Source organism: Pararge aegeria, chromosome 22 (genome assembly GCF_905163445.1).
Source record: "Pararge aegeria chromosome 22, ilParAegt1.1, whole genome shotgun sequence".
NCBI classification, from domain to species: Eukaryota; Metazoa; Arthropoda; class Insecta; order Lepidoptera; family Nymphalidae; genus Pararge; species Pararge aegeria.
Window position 1 is genome coordinate 11,716,059 of NC_053201.1, and position 20,458 is coordinate 11,736,516.

The window sequence follows — 20,458 nt, forward strand, 5'->3', positions numbered from 1 at the left end:
GTCTGAAGGGCGTGTCCACCTACGATTTTGCTCCGCTAATAATAATGTTTTCAGGCAATGGCTGACATCAACTGAGGATCGCATGTCTCTTATGGAGACGGAGGAGCAAGCTTCTGGTCCGAACGCAGCCCTGGAGAGCACCGTTGCATTGCACGCGGACCTTCGGCGACAGCAACCGCTCGTGGATGCGCTCGCAGACTGCGTGCTCGTCGTTGACGACGACGACGCGCATTTGGCCAGTGAGTAGATATATTAAATTAACAATATAATATTGATCATCCGCAGCTTTTTAACGTCCCACTTCTAGGTACAGGCCTCGTGTCGTTGAGACGGGCTTAGAGCATAGACCCACCACACTGCTCCAATGTGGGTTAACGACTATCACCACGAGAAAGTTATATTTACCTTGACCGTCGCTTCACGTGCTCTCCGCACTGGGATTAACGGAGCCTGTTTCCTATTTCCGGGCTGGTACTGAAAATTCTTAATAGAAAATACGCAATACCGTATATAAATTTGGACCTGATACAAGATCTCCGTAGATGCGAATGCGAAAGCGCGTTTATTTTTGTCCTTTCTCCACGCCCTCACTAAGCAACAATTCGACTTGATTTTAGTTGAGTAATTATTGAGTTAGTTGGGAGAAAGGTAGGCCACTCTATATCACAGGAAAATAAACGTCCTCACGGGATATACGTAAAAAAACTGTAGTTACCGCGGACGCAGAAAAAACGCGGGTGACAGCTTTTTTTTTATACTTTTGTACTTAACATTATTTAAAGTACAAAAGTTTTATCACAGGAAAATAAACGTCCTCACGAGATATACGTAAAAAAACTGTAGTTAACGCGGACGCAGAAAGAACGCGGGTGACAGCTTTTTTTTTATACTTTTATACTTAACATTATTTAAAGTGCAAAATTTTTTTTTTTTGCATATTAATCATAAACATCTGCAGCATCAGAGTAGCCACCAATGCGTTGCCGGCTTTTAGGGAGTTTGTTTATCCGCCCCTTGAATAACCCCAGGTTTTATTTCGTTACCAGGTGAATCAGAAATCGAGGACCAACTGCGCGCTCTAGGCGAGCGTTGGTCGCACGCGTGTCAATGGACGCTCGCGCGACTCGAACGTTTGCAGCGCGGCGCCGCACTCGATCAACAGAGCGCAGAGTTGCACGAACAAGTGCACAGACTGGAAGCGGACCTCAAACAGGTACAGAAGAGGTACTACTATAAGTAGAAGTACTACTACTACTACTAGTAGTGTTTGGAACTATAGAAATTATACAAAATTGTAAAAAAAAATGACTTATCTTTTGCTAATATAAAAAACTAAAGAGTTTGTTTGTTTATTTGAACGATGATCGATGGAACTACTGGACTGATTTGATATACTTATTCTCTCAGTGATAGCTATATAGGCTATATATCATCACCCTAAGACCAATAAAAAGCATAGCACCAATGAAGAATTTTTCAAAATCGGGGGTTTTTCCGCTGAGGGGGCTGCGTAAACGGTTAAAGTTTCGATGAAATCATGTATGACACAGTTGTTCCCCTTTAAAAGTCCGCGATAGCATATGTCTATAGTTTAAGGTAGACTTAAAGGTGAGGGACCGCTAGTAAGGTATATAGTCTGGTCGTAAGATGGTGCAGTCAGTCTTAACTACTGTTTACATATGATTTTTAATATTCAAAAGTTTATGAACGACGTACTAATGCATGCAATTACTTTTAGATGGAAGCATATCCAGCGAGCGAGATTGGAGAAGTGCTGGAACGCATTTCAGCGCTGCAGAGCTGCAGTTCATCTTTAGCGACGCAGCGACATGGCCTTGCTATGTTCCTTCAGCGCTTGTCAGCGATTGAAGGGACGGAGGCTTTAGCTGAGAGCGGGGACGCTTTGCATGATCGGCTTGATGCTTTAGAGATGATACTGCGAGTTCAAGCTGATAGAGTAAGACCACAAGAGCTTTAATTATAGTATAGTTTCTAGGTCCATTATTTTGATTATGAGTATTTCCACCTAGAAAACTTTATTTACTTCGAAAATTACACGCAGAAATAGCTTCGCTATTAACATGATACTCACTTCCTCTGTCTCTATTAAACCCTGCAATAGGGTTTTAATAGATCCCTTTCTAGGAAAATTTAGAGTTAAAGGGTTCAAGGTTGCTTTAAGGCTGGTACACTGAATATTATTGCATTAATGGCTCTAAGTACTCTCCGAGGCAAGCGGATGATATAACGCTAACAGTAACGATAGACGACGTCTCAGACGGAATAGTTATTATGAAATCAGGGGTTGTGGACATATTGTATGTGACCTTGATTGCAGATAAAAGAACTCGGTTTCGAGTTCGACATCACAACGGAATCGAGCGCAGATGGTACCACCACTATAACTACCACGACTACCACGTTAGAGCTGGACCACCGCACCAAGAAACCACGGCTCAGCGACAAATCAAGCGCTGACTTCCAAATTGGGTATAAAGTGTTTGACAATTGGGCCGAGGCATCTGAGAAAGCTCTTGCCGATGTAAGTTTTAATCTCTACATAAAATAAGTGTTCCTTAATGTAATAATTGTTACTGGTACGTTACGTTGTTGGTAGTGTAATACAATCTCTTTATTCTATTATATTTTAGGCTTACTGTCCGACTAGGCAAATATCTTCCTACAATCTGTCTCACAACTTATTATTTTTTTGCCTCCTTGGACCATTCCGAATAAAAAGTAATTAGTTGTATGACATGCTAGCTGGTTATTCTATTTTAGCCGTACTGCGATCTCTGCAAATATAGTTTAGTGAAGACCAGATAAATATGGCCACATATAGTTCTAGCCGACATGTTTATTTATTGCGAGCGAAATGTTTTAAAACGTGAACTTGGTTGATGTATACAAACAACGAATTAATTCATCTATCGTAAAAGCTGATTTTGCTAAAATTCTTTTTAAAATTATATTTTCTTCCAGTGTATGAAAGACCTAAGTGAAGGATCAAGCGACCAGTCTCGCGATTCTGCGCGTGCGTTATTACAACGCGTACAGCGTGAGAGTGAAGAGCAACGCGCAGATTTCGCCAACGTTGAGGAGATTCAGAGACGATTGGCTGCTGATTCTTCGCTTCGAGGTAAATATTTCCAAACTTTCTTTCTTGAACTAACAACAAATAATATTATTTTGCTGTATCTTCTTCTACCCTTTGGTTATCCGAGCTACTACTTTTGGAGACATAAATGTTGAAATTGAGTAAATTAATAATCTTATTGCAGAAGAAGCAAAACAACACGCGGACAGTATCGAAGAACTAAAGAGACGGTGGGAGGGCATACAGAAAACCCTACTCGATATACGAAACATGATGAACCTACTAGAAGATAAAGAAAATTTCTACAAGAACGTAGAAGTATTGCAAAGGGAACTTGACGATGTCCATAAATGGAAAGACAAGATGCTTAAGGAATCACCGACGAACAATCAATTAATACACTTACGTAATAGAATACGTGCGGTCAAGCAACTCGAAATGAAATTAAAGGAATTAAACGCACAATCGATAATATTACTGACGAAACCGATATCGAAATCGCACAAGGACGAAATCGAGAGAGACGCGAAACGAATAAACGAAGATTTCGAAGAACTATTGACGTATCTCAGTAAGAGAGAAGTTGAGATAAAAATAGCATTAAACAAGAGAACTCCAACCTTACAAAGTGAAGACGATTATAAAATTGTGCAAAGGAAAATACAGGATATGGAATCGCAGATCATAGCTGAGCATGCGATCATATCTTCAAAAGAAGAAATGAGTAAAAAGTTAGAAGAACTAAAACAGATGCGAAAGCAATTTGACGATATACAATCTTCGTATGATAGTGTAGTGAAGCAGAAAAGGGAGAAATACGAAAAGGGGAGTGTCGAAGAATTAAATTTGAGGAGCAGCGTTGAGAATCTGGTCATGAGGTTCTCAGATTCCAAAACTATATTGGAGCAGAAGATTAATAAAAGCCAGAAAGGTAAGTCTCAGCGTTATCCAATTAGGGCAATTTTTTTAAAAGAAATTTAAGAGTTTTAACACAATATGTGGTTTTCAGGAATAGAATTATTGGACACGCTCGAATCTGAACACAGGGAAATGATACAATGGTTGGACAAACTGCAAGCATTCGTGGAGAGCAACAAATCCGTTCCTTTCGGCGATGTTCAGGAGTTAGAACGGTTATTAGACACTAGCAATGTAAGTAGATTAAACGATTGGGCAAGTATATCCGTCTGAACTTATAATTTTAAACTTAGTGAATGCGCGTGAGTGACTTTTTATTGAAATAATTATGTTTCAATATTATCTACGTCCTTAATTATATATCTGTAATTCCGTCTGAACTTAAGATAATTTGTTATTTGTCAAAAGATATGTTGTGCCGAACTTACGTAACGTATAAAAGCAAGAAGAAGAATCCCGTTTGACTTTAAATATAAACACAACTGATGTTATGGTTGACATCGCGTATTTTTTTTTGTATAGTTTTTTAAAAGTTCTTTAAACGTATTGATTCCACTATAGTTATGGAACAAAAGTGTTATATATACGTTGTAATAGTATAAGGCAAAAAAAAACATGTTTTTTCAGTTTTATACTTTAAACTGACAATGCTGTCTCACCACTTTAATAATATTATTTGTTCTAGAAATTCCACGACCAACAAACAGCGTACGGTGAGAAAATAAAAATCATCGAAGCTACTAAAGAAACCATACTGGAAGACTGCGACGAAACCCTATCGAAAACCTTAAAATCCGACATGAAAGAGCTACGTAAACGTTACGATGTCAATACTGAGTCGGCGTTAAAACTTAACGAGAGTTTAAGACGTGCTTTGGAAAAGTCCGAAGGCTTATTCCGCAGAATAGACGAAATGGAGAAGTGGTTGGCAAATCTCGAGGATGAAATGCCTAAGGAAGACGAGTGTAATATTACGGATTCCGCTGAATTATATCAGATGAAGACACGCTTTCAAACGCTGAAGGATAAGTGTGATGATAAAACTCCAGAGTTCAGGAATTTGAATGAGGATGGTGAGTTTATAATCTCCGCCCCCGCCATAGAACAATAAAATCTATATTATTCACTAATTTACAACTTTTTCTACGTTATTGTTTAGGAAACGAAGTGTTACTTGCCGCCGAAAGTGCGCCAGCTTTGGCTAGACGACTTACGCAACTCAATGCTGGCTGGACGCGAGCAACCCATTCTGTTTACGAAAGATACAAGTAAGTCTTTATTAGTGCCCTAAAGTGTTGTGTTAAGCACCATCAGACAAGATCACTTGTCTAGGCCGATCTCAATATTTTAAGTGCAAAGTCTCAAAACCCCGTATTGGATCTTGGCGTCCCCAAGAGACGGTGTTAATAGAGTCGATGTGAAAAACTTTTCATTGTTGATGGTAAATAAGGGTACATACTCATCACCCCGAGTCTATAAGTGTAAATCCTGTTCTGTGTGCAGAGAAGGGTCACACCCCGATTGTGACCCTCTTCTGCGCACAGAATATATTTCTCGCGAGAGAAAAAGAGAGTCTGAAAGCTTCTGTCAAACTAAGAAACTCTTACAAGTTTTATTGTCAACCCGTTTCAGTGTAATGGTCTTACAGTTATGGAAAATTCAGATATATTAGGGCAAGTGTCCAATCAGTGATACTTTGACAGCACATAAATAATTGTTTTCTTATAAGGGTTCTAGCTGAAGCATGGCACGAGTCTGGCGAGTTACGTGCTTGGCTGGCACAGCAGACCGCCTGGCTGGATGGCTTACAGCGAAGACTAACCAAAGAAACAAGAGCTCGAGCTGATGCTGAGGACATCTCCGATGAGCTTTATGTAAGTTAACTTGGTTAACTTTATAACAGATTCGTACGCTACGAAATGGTTAGGACGAATTCATATTTGCGCAACTTTGTCCGTCACAACTTTATATTGAGGTTACTAACTTGACACATTTATATATTTAATAGCAAAGTTACGCGTCTGCATATGCATTTAACTAATGCATTCTTTTTACCTGGTGTCATTCTTAGACGAATCACCAAGCGTAAAATGTAAACGATAATGTAGCAACGCTTTCTAGTTAAATTTTTTTTGCCCGATTTTTTACTAGAGTAACATAAATTGGGCCAATAATATAATTACCTTTTAATCTTTAAAACCCCGCGCAATTTAATAAAAACGATCTATAAATTGTGACATGTCGTACTATCTACTACGCACATTATTCGCATCTCTATTGTGCGTGCACAATACTAACAAAGTTCTTTGTTTCTGTTTTTATTTCCTCTTAAGTCTTTATTGTAAAGCCATATTTGCATTGTATATGTATTTTGTTATGGTATATGTTTTTGTTAATTCCGCGTTTAGGATCTAGAAAACTACGTGTCGAATCGCAGCGAAGAGCGAATGTCCCGCATTGAAGCCGTCGGGCGGCAGTTGGCCGATGCGCACATCATGCCCAACTGGATAAGAGCAGAGATAGATGCTCTGACACGACGGTGGGAATCGCTGCAGAAACAGGTAAGAATTGAATATTAGATGGAGTATATATATATTTTTGAATTTAAATTTTTTATTTCTTACAAAATTTTATAAATGTTATTGTTGTTAGCCTTGTTCCAGTGCTATATATTACTATATTAACAATTTACAATATATGCTAACTTATTTTTAAGAAAAGTTTAAGCACTAATGTGCCTCATGTGCGTAAGTTTTGTTAATCGGGAGCCTACTCGCGTTTCGTGTTCTTTCTTAAAGTCCAAACAAAAAGCAATACAAGGGACGGACTACCTTATTTTAAGTAAGGACATACGTATTATAACTTATGATCAATATTTCTAAACACTCAATCCATCGCTATTCGCTGGAGCAGGGCCTTCCAAAGGTTATTCTAATTACAAACTTTATAATATCTTCTCTCTATCAAAATTTTAATGATCTCTTTCTCATTTCGAGCCCGAAGAAGTAATTTTCATATTCTACTAAATGTCCTCTTCTTGTCTGTCCGTTCCGGTTAATAGAGTCAGAAACAGGTAGGTAGGTTTACCTAGCTTAAAAGTAGATACGTATTAATATTTCAACATGCGAATTGTAAAGAGCGTTTCTGATTAAACTGAATTTTTCCAACAGCCGTGCAATTGCTAAGGCTAGATTTTTTTACCACTCCAATTTAGCCCTTGAATGCATCTCAACTGATGGTACGTAATGAAGGCGTGTGGCAGTGATATTAACCCAATAATTGCTATCCATGCCGCATCGTAGCGCAACGCTAAATCGCTTGGCGGCACGTCTAGCAGACGTCAGACCAGAGTAAATTCCGAAATTATTAGCTCTCAAATGGCCCCTGTTATAAAACACAGTGCTTACCACTGCGCGAAGGAAAGGATGCCAAAGGAGACTGTTTAAAGTCATTGAAAATTCTACACTAATATTTAAATAAGCTGAAGAGTCTGTTTGTTTGTTTACTTGAACACGATGGGAACTACTGCTCTGATTTGAAAAATACTTTCAGTGTTTGATAGCCCATTTATCGAGGAAAGTTATGGGCTAGACCAGTAGGAGCATAGCACCAGTAAAGAATCTTTCAAAACCGGAGGTTTTGTTTCCTTTAGAGGGCCACCGCTGCGTGCTGGGTAAACCGTTAAAATTTCGATAAAATCAAGTATCACAGAGTTGTGCCCCTTTAAAAGTTCTAAGAAAAAGTCCGCGACAGCGTATGTCTGTCTTTTAAGGTTGGCTTATACACGAAAGAAGTCGCGAGGGACCCCTAGTAAAAAATAAATGTGTTTGAATAGGCGGCAGACAGGACTGCGGAGTTGGAGTCCGCTGCGAGAGAAGCGGCGCGCTGCGAAGTGTCACTCGACAATTTACAGCAGTGGCTAATTTCAGTTCAGAACAGAGCCTTTAGAGACGAACCTTTGGATGATCAACAGGTATCAGTTCTTCTGCTTCGCATAAATGTGCGAATATTTGGTTCATTTGGATTTGAAGCATATTTACTAAATACACCACCTTTAATAGTACAAGTTTTCTATAGTTTTCTAGAACAAAGTAAAATGATATGACGGTTTTCTTTTTTTTCATATGTAACAACTATTTGTAAGCTCACTGCTTGCATAATATTGCACGTCAGAAATAGCACACCGTAAGCCCTTTTTAGCTCATAAGACTATATGTACACAGTTTGCAATAAATGAATTATGAATTATAACAGATTCCTCCGTATAACCAGCGTCCCTGAGCAGAGTGTACGGTTCTAAAACATGGTACTTTGAGACCATAATCCTTAGTAAATGAGTAAAATGGCAGACGTCGCTAAGCCGTCAGAGTCGTTTTCCGTTTATTGTCACTAACGTATTGTGATATAAATCGTTAAGGTCCGCTTCTACGCATTAGAGCAATGTGGTGGGTCTATATTCTCAAACTTTCTCTCTTATGAAAGAGAGAGGAGAACTTTGCCCAGCTGTGAGATTCTTATAGGCTTATGATGGTCATGAAACAATGCGCACTGTGCTATGCTGAGTAGCCCTCGCAACAGCCTAACGTATAGTCTGAATTTAGGAGTCATAACTTCAATACTTATATCAAAGCTTTAAATGTTTGACTATCAAATAATACTTGGTCGGGGATACCAGAAGTTAATGAGGGAACGGAACTATTTTATTCATGAACAATGTGTCATTCGAGCATCGATCACTAACAAGAAGAGTGATCGATGCATTCCAGTGAAGTTACTAAAACTTTTTATTTTTTAGTTGCCCGTTGAGTTTGCTGCACAACGTGAGGTATTGCGTGAGGTTGAGCAACAAGTTGAAGCGTATCGCGAAGCAGGAAAACTTGAAGCAGCCGACCGGTTGCGCGATCAGTTAGACCATGTTCGGGTAACTGCATTTTTTTAATCCTTTTTTTTAATGGGGTGCATATGCTACTAATAACCAAACTCATTTGTATCACGGCGTCCGCATTTGCGGTTTTACTTCTACTATACTACTTTTACAACACATCAGTCTACTCATCATTTATCAACACTACTTACTAACTAACTTACTACATATTAGTCCTATTATATATTTTTTTTTCCTCGATGATATCTCTCAAAGATATACCATATATAACAAAATCTTATTTTCTAAGAACTTCAACATATTATGACTTATTCTAATATTTACCCGTTCATGTTTATAGTGCGGTTTTACTGTGACTCTTCTGTATTTTTGTTACCGCGTTATAGTTATTGACTCCCTACGCAAGTACACCCAACCTATATAATACATACATATAACCCTCCAATGCTTGTCGGAATACATTGAGACGTTGCAGCCATTACGGCCCTCAATACTCCACAGGTAGTGGGGGTACTACCATAGAAGCCGAAAAGCCGGGCTTTAATTATCAATCGAAATTTCTAATCATAAATCGCGTGTGGACCACAATCTTAGTGTCTTTCAAAGATGTATTGATTTTTGTCATTTGGCACAACAACAACTGCCTTATATCAGCCATATCATAAGTTAAATTAGTCCTAAATATAACTGGGCTTGCTCTAATTCAGGACCCTAGGAACGCCATTGTTCACAGATAGTAACATTATACATTTCATTCCGAACAGCGCAACCTAAATGAAACAGAGGAACAGCTTAAAATAATAAAGAAAGAGCAAGACGAAGAATCCAATAGTATAACGGAGGCCGGTATAGAATCTGGATCCGAGTCCGATGCAGCGCGACTTGCGACAAGACTGACGCGTGCGACTGACGCGTTGCGGGAAGTACAGCGCGGCGCAGCTGCTGCGTTATCGCTACGCGCTGCGGATCCTGATGCGGTGCGGGCACAGTTGCGGACCTGCCTTGTGAGTGTTAAATTTTATTTAATATTTTTTTACATTAAACTTACTACCATTTTATTATCATTTCTATTAAACTAATATACGATATCTAGTGCGTGTAGTAGAAGTGATTTTAGGACAAAAACTCACTACATAAGCACTTGAAACATTCACTAATACTGGATTCATTTCAATCCATTCTCCTCCAGAATCTGCCTTCCGAACTGACCTAGACCTAAGTCTACAACCAGTTCGGGATAGTGCCTACATTAGTTAGGTCAACTTTAAACAAATGGATTTGGATTTTTTGACGGTACACGGACAATATGAAGATCCACCTTGGAGCTGGTGTTATCGGGAACAAAGATCAGACCATTTATTTTTGGAAGTTGTATATACGGCTCTTATGCTTGAAAACTCCGATAGTGCGATGTTGGGTCTTCCGTTGTCATTGTGTCAGATCATATTGATTCTTTTGGCTCCTGTAGTTAGGTCCACACAGTCAAAGAAGGGCCCGGATATACGTCAGAAATGACTTCATAATCGGTACGATACCAAGACTCGGACGATGGAGGAATATGTGCGCATTCTTGCACGGTGCAATCCCGCTTGTGGAGACGGTGGTTCGTGCGCTCACTTCATTCAGTTGCAACTTGGTTGCATAAAATTCTTTTTTCTGAGACTATTGGGATGGTGAAAGTCATCTAAACGATGATGGAAATAGAGTAGTCCTATTATAGTATAAAGGACTACGTAAACGACAAAAAAACCTTGGGTGTAAATTATTGCTCTAACCAGGTTGCTCTTCTAATAATTTAAAATGACGTTGCGAGATGGTGATAACAAAAAAAAAACACCCGGCTAAGTTTGTTCTTCTTAGACCAGGACGCGTTTGGAACCCTCGTAGCTTTAGTTTTAAGTTTAGGAATGTGGTTATCGCCATCATCTCACTACCGTGTAATTCTTATGTACGCATCAAAAGTGCCGTGTATTTATCAAAGTACTTGAATAAAGATATTTTTGACTTTGACTTTGACTTTGAACCCCATCAAACTCCGTTGCGTGGTTTAGGAGGAGTTAGCTGATAAACAAACACACATAAATAATACTTTGTTTTATATTATTATTAATAAATAGTGACAGAAACCATAGCTTAATACTATGTTTGGTTGAAATACTGATACCTAAACTGAGTAACAACTAGTACTATAGATATCAGTGCTCTCCCCTGTATAATAATTTTTGATACAAAAACGTAAGACTACGATAAGTTTATTTTATTTTGGATAAACAAAAGGATTAAAGCTTAACATGCAACAGGCAAAACACGATTGAAGAAAAACAATGTTTATTTATGGAGATTAGGTAACTTAATAGTGATATAAATGATGTGTCAGAGTACGGGTACGGGTGGCTATATCAGAAATATGGCGTAGTATTATGATTAATAGTTTGCGTAAACTAATATTAGTTTGGCGTTGATTTGTGGCTGGAGGCAATTAGCGGTTCAACTTGCGGTTAGTGTTCGAAAGCCTGTGATATGTTTAGGGTAACTAACTGCTCAGTTGATAAAATAGTCTACCTCAATTTCCCTAGGGAGTAAACTGGCGTAACTTTCTACACATCTGCTACCTTATACGCTATGTAATTCATATCGGTACGAATTTGAAACTTTGTAAAAGCAAGTATGAAAAGTAAATAAATAAATAAATGTGTAAGTATACAAAGACAATACACACATCTGTGATACTTAGATAACTGACGATGCACATAACCAAAATGCACCTCCTAATCCATTAAATGTCAAGGTGTTGAACTTGACGTCACATTATATGAAGATGATATTGTGTTCAAATTGCGTGTATTAACAAGTATAGGACAAGCAAGGGTCTAGTATAGGACATTTAAAAACGAAGTTTAAAAAAATTTGTTGTCCAAAATAACTTTTATGTTTTCCAAATCTTATTAAACATAATATTGAGCATGGGTTAATTAAATTATTGAATTTATAAAAAACGATAAAAACCACTGTCTAGTCTTAAGGACTGTTGAAAGAAGTAAAAAATTAAGAAAATAAAATAAAATGAATGGTATCACGCATCAGTCAGTCACGCGAAAACACAAGATTTTTAACCATCCATAAAGTCAAAGTCAAACACGCATATAATACAGTCAAGTTTATAATATGTTTTAGTGTAGCGTATACATGTAAACAGGCCGCTACATTACGCGTCGCTAATCTAGCGTAATTCATAACGAGCATGTCGTCATCTGTGCTCCGAACCCATAAGTTTTCCCCCAATAAAAATAGCTCAACGCGTCAAAAGAAGTTCCTTTTAAGAAATATGTAACTATAACTTGTATGTGATAATCATAATGCTATGGCCTAGCTATGCTATAATTAGCATTAAATTTATATACAAACGTAGTATGTGGTTTAAATCGGCCCAGCATAGAATACTAGCCTAACTAGGAGAATTTATCTTAATCCCATCAATAAGTACGATGAACAGTTCAATAAACTATTGTGTATCGTGCGGCGGTTGAAAGGATTCTGGTCATTGATGACGTGATGTACGAATGTTTGGAGCGGGTACTTAAAGTCACATAAAAACAAAACATGAAATGACAGCCAGTTGGCAGCTCTTGCTTTCTGCGTGCCAAGGCCGGGTTCGTACCCGTTCCTACAACTGGAAAATAAATGTTTGTGTGATGAACATGAATGTTTATCAGTGTCTGGGTGTCTAGCTGTATATTATTAGTATTTATGTGTATTATATTCACAAAAATATTCATCAACTGTTTTAGCACCCATAACACAAGCTGCGCGAACTTTGGTGCTAGTTATGTGTATTATCGTAGTATATTAATTTATTTGTTTATATTTATTTAACGTCATTTAACCTAAATATGCCTTATCTACGAATAAAATAGACGAATAATTTAATATTCAAGCTTTCTGAATTTATTAATAGCATATTTTAATAAAAGGACACCTCAAGTTTACGATTTTATCGACCCCCCTGATTAGTATAGCACTAATCAGGGAGGTCTCATAAGTAGGTGGGGCCGGGTTTGACTTCCGACAGGGTAACAAGTCAATTTATAATTTCCAAATTTTCTCTGGTCTGGTCTGGTGGCAGGTTAGGTCGTGGCTACTTACCAACCGACCAACAATAACGTACATATAAGCGATTAAGCGTTGCGGTACGTAGCCCGCTACTATCTTAGACTGCATAAAAACTTACCACTAGGTGAGAGTGCAGCCAAGGGCTAAATTGTAATCGAATAAAAAAGGGGTAATTCGTGAATTCCTAATTTCTTATTTTTCTCTGGTCTGGTCTGGTTGGAGGTTCAGTCGAAGTAACCACCTTACAAACAAATATGTGCCTCGAAGCGGTTTAGCGTTTCGGTACGTTAACGCGTAGAAAGTGATTATTTTTCAGACTTCAAAGTCATGGATGGGATTCAACTAAAATATAAGACGTCAGTAAGCAATAATAACTTTACATGTTGACGATAAAAGTACGAGTATAGAAGCCCTATTTGTAGTGTAGTAAATACAATGTATTTTTATTAGTATTATTTTACGATTTCAAACGCCACCTTTGAAAACATCATGCATCAGTGCCTACAATCAATCGGCGTAGTACAATAGAGTTACGCGATTGATTCAGCCGCGGTCGCCTCGACTGAGCATTCCGCTACCGTTAGACTGATACTGAGCAATTACAGTTTACAGTTTCTATGCTGGAAATGAATTTGGACTTCTATCACTTGATTTTGGTTCTGTGTGTCGGAATTTTTAAGTGGATTGTAAGGTTCTTTTGACTTATCAATTTTAAATTCAGATATTACTATATTAAGTAATTTTTTTCTCAATACAGTGATTGCTGATACGCTAATAGGCAACCGGCCAGTAATTTAACAAAATCTAAAATGTATTTATAAAGAGTGTTCGTAACATTGTCCAATTCATATTTTAAAACAAATAAAACTTAAAAATAATCGTATTTTTAGTCCCAACGAAACACGATAACACGCGTGTGACGTCGTCTGTGTGTAAACAAAATCAAAGCAATCATTACTATCAGCGTTCTTTCAACGTTAACATTTTTTAAAAAATTAAAACTGTAGAAAAGAATATAAAGAAATAGTAGTTTTAAAAACTAAATGATCCTCACAAAATTACATCGGAGAAGTTGCATTACTTGGCTAGTTAGTCTTGCCGTATTTTTCTTATTACGTGGAATATTACAGAATATGTTAAATGAAGTGGTAATAGAAGTATCTATACAATGCGGTTCTTAACACCACCGTTTGATTTTATTCACTCGATCGCTTAATTAACCCACAAATGACACACGAGCTTGTAGAGTCTGTTTCTGTTTTTTTGCATATTATACGCTTTTATTTTTTTATAGTATTATTTAAGCACTATTATAAATTTAAAACTCATACTGAAAAGTCGTCCAATTCACCATTCGGTTTCTTAAACATATTTTGCAGGAATTTAGATCTTAGTGGGCTTTTTGATCATCGGAATTACGAATTCGATGGCACACTACTTTTATACCTGTTAATTTGCATTCTTGGTATCAATAAATCATTTAACCTTAAAAAAACTAAGTTATAAATCAAAAAATGATTAGTGTTTTAAAATTATTGTGTGAATTTTATTGCTCGACTGTTAAAAGTTTCATAAATTGTTCACAGAGATTCTATCGCACACTGAGTGAAATCAAGTCGGAAGTTGAATCAATAATAAAAACCGGTCGGAAGATGGTCGAAGAGAAGGCCGTTTCCGAACCGCAAGAATTTTCTAAAAAGATTGACATGCTGAAAGAGCTTTATAACAGACTCGGGGCTCATGTCACTGAATCGAAAACCAAATTAGAAACAGCGCTACTGACTGCTCGTGAAATACAGAATGACTTACAGTCACTCACCTCGTGGCTTCACGGTTTAGGCAATGTAGGTAAACAAACATTAGAACTGGAAATGTCACGAATGGAAGCAATTAAAGACAAGCTTAATGCGAATTATGTGGAATTCGGCAAAAATTGCGACCAAGTCTACCTCGAAAGTCTTTGCGATCAAATAGATGATATCAATACACGATGGGATAATTTAAAACGACACGGCTTGGGAAAGAAAGAAACGGAAGTGGAAGCTCTCCAAAGGTACTTAAACGATATAGATCAGGAGTTAGAGAGTCCAGAAACTATGTCAGCTGCGAAATTGAGATTGCTTAAAACTGAAGTACGAGGAAAAGCGAGCGATGTGGATGCGATGGACAATAAGGCACTGTCAAAACAGTGGGAGAGAATATTAGAGAAGATAACTGTGAGTATAAGCTTACATACATAACAAAGGCAAAATCTTAACGCTAAGGTCGACTTGCACATTATTGTCAATTTCGTTCAAATTTAACTTGCCATAGTAAGCTTGACTCAATATTAACGTAAATGTACTAGACATTTACGTTGATCATATTAATTCTTGATTCAAATAAATTTCACTTGGATAAACCGCTAATAAAAAAATAAAGATTATAGAAGTGCAAGTCGTCTTTATTTTTTTTTCAAACGGCCATCAATTAATTTCGTAGCACTTTTGGGAGTATATCGAGCTAAGTTTCACTGTTATATAAGTGCACCTCTTTAAAATAATAGGTAGGGAGAAGTGTCAAGACGAAAACATTTTGCATTACGTAATTAATGGATGGCAACTATATTATTATAGACAAATATTTTTTACTTTACTTTTAATACTTTGTGCTTGAAAATTACCATATTTTGTTGTTTCTGTGGGCGTTTTTCAACTTTCCTATCATATAAGTTCGTTTTCCGCAAGAATTTTCATTTACGCTTTGTTTGATCACTGTTTATACACGATAGCACGTAGGCGCTTCGTCGACCGGTACTTTGGTAATGTTTATCAGTGAGTTGTTTACATGAGTGTGCAAGTGAAATAGTTAAAATAAACTAAAACGTACTTATACAGTTTGTTGTGTGCCTCTCATTACTAAAAACGTTGAAATGTAAACAAAAAAACACAATGCTATGTGAAATATTTCTGTCGCAATTTTGACGATACTTCATTTGTAAATAAATAGGTGTGTAAATAAGTGAAATGGTGTTGGTGTTATTTTTGTGTGGTGTAAACAAAACGCTTAATGTATCACAGCATAAAGCCCATTTTACACCGAAAATGCTTAAGGAGTCACACGGATCATGCTTTCACTCACAACGCGATGCTTTGGGAATCATGCATAAGATCATCTCGGTCATTACAGCGAACGGGATCATTGAATATCGACTAACATGTAAATAACAAGTTTTAACAAACATTAACGTGCCGAGTCTAAGACGGTTTGTGCTTGCAGGCCGCTTCAAATATAGATGACACAGAAACAGTAATTGAATACGAAAACGTTACTGACACGATCAAAAGACGGTTAGAGAGTCCGGTCAACTCACCTGAAACTGAGAGACCTGAATTTAAAAAATCGAAAATTCCACTTGCTTTAAAAAGTCCCGTTCCAATTAAAAAAGAAGTCAAAGAAGGCGGAAATAGAAGTAGAGGGTCTTCATTAGAAAGGCGTAAAAAGAAAGCTGATAGTCCAATGACAGATAGCATCACAAGTACAATGTCAACTGACTCCATTGAAGGGTGTATTTCATTTATGGGTTCCGTTCCATCAACTCCTGATGCATCACGGAAGGACAGTAGCACTTTCAATCTACTAAAGGACAGTGATTTATTCACTCAAATATCTAAGAACAAAATTGAGCCCAAACCGCCTCTTCCTCCTAAAACTTCAAAGCAGGATACTTGTCATGTTGTTGAAGTTAAAGAACATGAAATTGTGAAATCAACAGTCAATCCCATAGAGCCAATGGAAATGTATCCCTCTGATACAGTGGAAACGGTCATGGAATTTATACCTCAAACCGTGGAAACAGTCAATATTATTGAAGATACGGAGAATGAGTCTTTTGACTCTGATGAAGAAACAGATTCGAAACGATCATCAGTTGACCTAGGATCGGAACCGAAAACATTCGTCGTGGAAGTAAAAACATTTGAACAGCGGATGAAACCAACACTTGGAATACTAAAACGCAGAGGTGAAAATGATGTAGAAAAAGCTAAAGTTATGAAAGTATCTATAGATGTTCCCGATTTAATACCAGCATCAGAAAAGCAAGAAAAAGATATGTCTATGAGGACACCACCTCCTACGCCATTAGATGGAGTAAACCTCGTGGAATGCCCCTTGTTGTACGATTTAGCGGTTAGACAGAATGATGCTCAGATGAATTTGATGAGAGATGAAGTCAATGAGTATTTGATTTTGGACGAAGTGCCTAGGGATCAGGCTGCGTTGCCTGAACCCTCTGCAACAGAGACGTTAGCCACTGATAAAGTAGAAGATTTAGATGCTGGTAAAGGTAAAGAGTCGGTAATAAGTGAAAATAAACCTGAATCCGTTGATAGTAAGCCGTCGGGTAGTATCGCGGAAGAAGAAGTCATATATTCAGAAGTTGAATATGCAACGCAGGTATATATATTTAATAGAATATAATATTTTTACATGATTCTGCTGATTATTTTGTTCGTTGTTCTTTTAGTGAAGTTCTAATTTCGTTATGACACGCTCTTCAAGTCAAATAATTCTGTCAGGTGGAGATGTTTATTTTTTTTTTTTTTAGCAAAAATCCTTTATTTTAGTTCAAATACATTTCGTACATCACGTAGCGTCGGGGATCTTTGGTTCGATCGGATACGATACGATCTGATTTGGCTAAACATAAGAATAAGCAAGATATATAATAATAAGATAGAAAATAAGCAGATTGTTGTTGAATGTTACATGCATAGTTCTGAATAATTGTATGTGGATAGGTTATGATGATGGAATGATGCTTACCATTAAATGGTGTTAGCAGTAGATTCGTAGAAGTGAAAATTTGCACAATTGTTCTTTTATTCTTCCTATATATTTCCTAACATGCACACACTTATAGGTTCGGCTCTCTGCATCGGAATTTGATGTAAAGGAACCCTTATCGACATCGACACCAATCAAGGACGACAAAAGTAAGAAACAAGTGCAAGTTGTAGCTATGTCCCCTAAACCATCGCAGGAAGAAGAAGTACCTCCATCGCCAAAGACCAAGTCCTCTGCTAGTCCATTATTGGGTCTGAAGTCACAGATACCAGTTAAGGAAAAGAAACCCTTGAATGAGAAATATCAGCGTACCGATGACTATTCCCAAGTAAGTGCAAGACTTATTAACTTAAAAGTTATATGATGCTAAAAGTAGTTCAACAAAGATTGCTTAAAATTTACCTTAGGTTAAGTTCAAGTATGCAGTGATCGTTTTATCTTATCAGAAAGACTTTCTGATTAGATACTTGACCATAACGATCACGTCAAGTTGGCTTGCTGTTTTATGATTGTCCTTTATGCAGAAACTAGTATCATGGTTTTAAGCTTCTTCGAACCTCCAAATATTAAGAATATAATTAGATGAATCAAAATCATGTAAAGAATCGGTCGTTACTCAACAGGGATCAAAACCAGAGATTAGCATAGATGATGACATAAGCGAGATCTCGGAAGTTATCGAGGTATCATCCGAACTAAGTAAACGGTTCCCAACGGCGTGTGACGAGGAATTAGAACGATTTGAAGCGGCTGCTGAACGAATGGCACGTCGGATGCACGTCATGTTGCTAACTGTCGGTGGGGTGGCAAGTGAAAGGGATCCTGCTAAAAGGCTCGAGGTTAGTAGTAATGCTATTTTGTTAAAAACATTTAGTCCCATATCTAAATAATTGTAATCTCTATTGAAAATATGAGAAACCTGTCAGTTCCTGCAATGTGCGTTTGAAGGTAAATTTTGCGTTATATACTTGACTTAGCGGGATATGAGGGTTATATTAAATAGTTATGAAAGAACTATTAGCGTTTATTACATTACAATTTATTACTGTTTTTTGGGCATTGGGCAACTCAGACCTATTAACTGAGGCTGAGTTAACATATTTAAAGACTATTTTTGCGTTTGATTAAAGATAAAAATATTGATGCACTTGTAAATTTTACGGATTATATGTATTTGATATTCAAAGAATATTTCCTACATTACTTGTGTTTAAATTTTGTTGTTTAGATTTTGAAGAATCAACTAGGTGCCGTAGCGCCAGATGCAGCTGCATTAATATCACGCGGAGACAGCTTGGTATATGCTAAGCACAAAGACAACCCACAATTGGCCGAATACCTCCAAAACCACTTCCAGGATAAACTCCGCAACAAATGGACAATGGTTATGTCTGAAATTGAGACTAAAAGAAATGCTGCCTTAAAAGCAGAAGACGATGTTAAAGAACTGAGCAATCTTATAGAGAGTATACAGAAATGGGGAATGTCCAAAGATTTGGAAGCGAAAATGAAACATGGTGGTGATATCAAAGCGGAACTGTTAGATCGTGAAAACGATCTGGAAAGAATACAGGAGCTGTGCAGGGAGTTGCGGGTACAGAGAGTAACGTTCCCAGAAAAAGCTGCAACCGAGGTGGTAACGATGGTTAGCAAGATAAGAGATGCTTATGAGGCGACTTCGCCAAAGAAGGATAAGAAGAAGTTGGTAAGTTACAATGACCCTTAGCCGCACTTAGCGTTTGACTAAGTACTATCCGCGTTTGAGTACTCAATATCTGTTCTGATTTTCTTGTGGAATTGACATCGACGTCATTATATAAACTACAAGCTATTCATATCATCCGCTTTTTTTTAAAATACGGGATGTGCTACTGCTGCTTTTCCCTCGATAAAAGGTAACGTGCAGTAGTTGAGCCGCACATATACGGCCGTATACAAACAAACATATACACTTTCGCATTTATATATTATTAATAAGTATTAGTCCAGCCATATTAGTATTATGGGCCTGCCTGGTGGATTCTCATTGTGGGAGGAGACCCGTGCCCTGTAATGGACCGGTAATGGGTTGATATGATCATGATGACAAATAAGTATGAATTTGGGAAATTCTTTACGAATAGCGTTTCGTCAATTTGTCAAACTTTTCTAGTAGTATAATTCAACCACTTTTAGTCAAGAGCGTCTCTTGGACCACATCTAATTTAAATCACTTGTAATTATTAATAAGCGTGACTGGATCAAGTAAGATAAAATATACTGATGAAATTCACGTTTCTTTCTTCATTAATTATTTGTCTTCTCGCCATTGTCTTATTCATAATATGGTTGTCTTATTCGTAAAATGTGTACTTTGCATACAGGATACTTCTGACACTCGTAACGGCGAGTTTGTCACCCGTGCAAACCGTGCCCGTGAAGCTATTACCACCATCATGTCAGCTCTCCGATCGCCACCGCTGTCTGGAAAGGACTACGACGAATTCCCATTACAAGAAGATGCTCTGGTGGTATGCATTTTTAGATAAATTCAATATTGTTTAGTTCTTTCAGGAAAATAATCTAATTTTTTTAATCCAGAAAACATTTGTTGACACAATTGTTTGATGGCTTGAAACAAT

General features: G+C 37.4%; 1 protein-coding gene across 4 annotated transcripts in view; it reads left to right on the forward strand.

Annotated features, from left to right (window-relative positions):
* LOC120633905 (dystrophin, isoforms A/C/F/G/H-like) overlaps positions 1 to 20,458 on the forward strand; it is a 752,632-nt gene that overhangs the window by 31,514 nt on the left and 700,660 nt on the right. For 2 of the 4 annotated variants that reach the window (XM_039904299.1, XM_039904300.1), the window contains exons 11-30: positions 55 to 239; positions 1,047 to 1,213; positions 1,739 to 1,957; positions 2,339 to 2,542; positions 2,983 to 3,139; positions 3,282 to 4,028; positions 4,107 to 4,249; positions 4,701 to 5,088; positions 5,175 to 5,283; positions 5,745 to 5,889; positions 6,424 to 6,576; positions 7,851 to 7,988; positions 8,811 to 8,936; positions 9,665 to 9,904; positions 14,597 to 15,226; positions 16,269 to 17,447; positions 17,914 to 18,165; positions 18,461 to 18,676; positions 19,066 to 19,542; positions 20,201 to 20,347. In XM_039904299.1, coding sequence (XP_039760233.1) covers positions 55 to 239; positions 1,047 to 1,213; positions 1,739 to 1,957; positions 2,339 to 2,542; positions 2,983 to 3,139; positions 3,282 to 4,028; positions 4,107 to 4,249; positions 4,701 to 5,088; positions 5,175 to 5,283; positions 5,745 to 5,889; positions 6,424 to 6,576; positions 7,851 to 7,988; positions 8,811 to 8,936; positions 9,665 to 9,904; positions 14,597 to 15,226; positions 16,269 to 17,447; positions 17,914 to 18,165; positions 18,461 to 18,676; positions 19,066 to 19,542; positions 20,201 to 20,347 — 6,022 coding nt within the window. Of the gene's footprint in view, positions 1 to 54; positions 240 to 1,046; positions 1,225 to 1,738; positions 1,958 to 2,338; positions 2,543 to 2,982; positions 3,140 to 3,281; positions 4,029 to 4,106; positions 4,250 to 4,700; positions 5,089 to 5,174; positions 5,284 to 5,744; positions 5,890 to 6,423; positions 6,577 to 7,850; positions 7,989 to 8,810; positions 8,937 to 9,664; positions 9,905 to 14,596; positions 15,227 to 16,268; positions 17,448 to 17,913; positions 18,166 to 18,460; positions 18,677 to 19,065; positions 19,543 to 20,200; positions 20,348 to 20,458 lie in introns of those variants that run through there. The other 2 variants (XM_039904301.1, XM_039904302.1) reach the window with 2 other exon arrangements.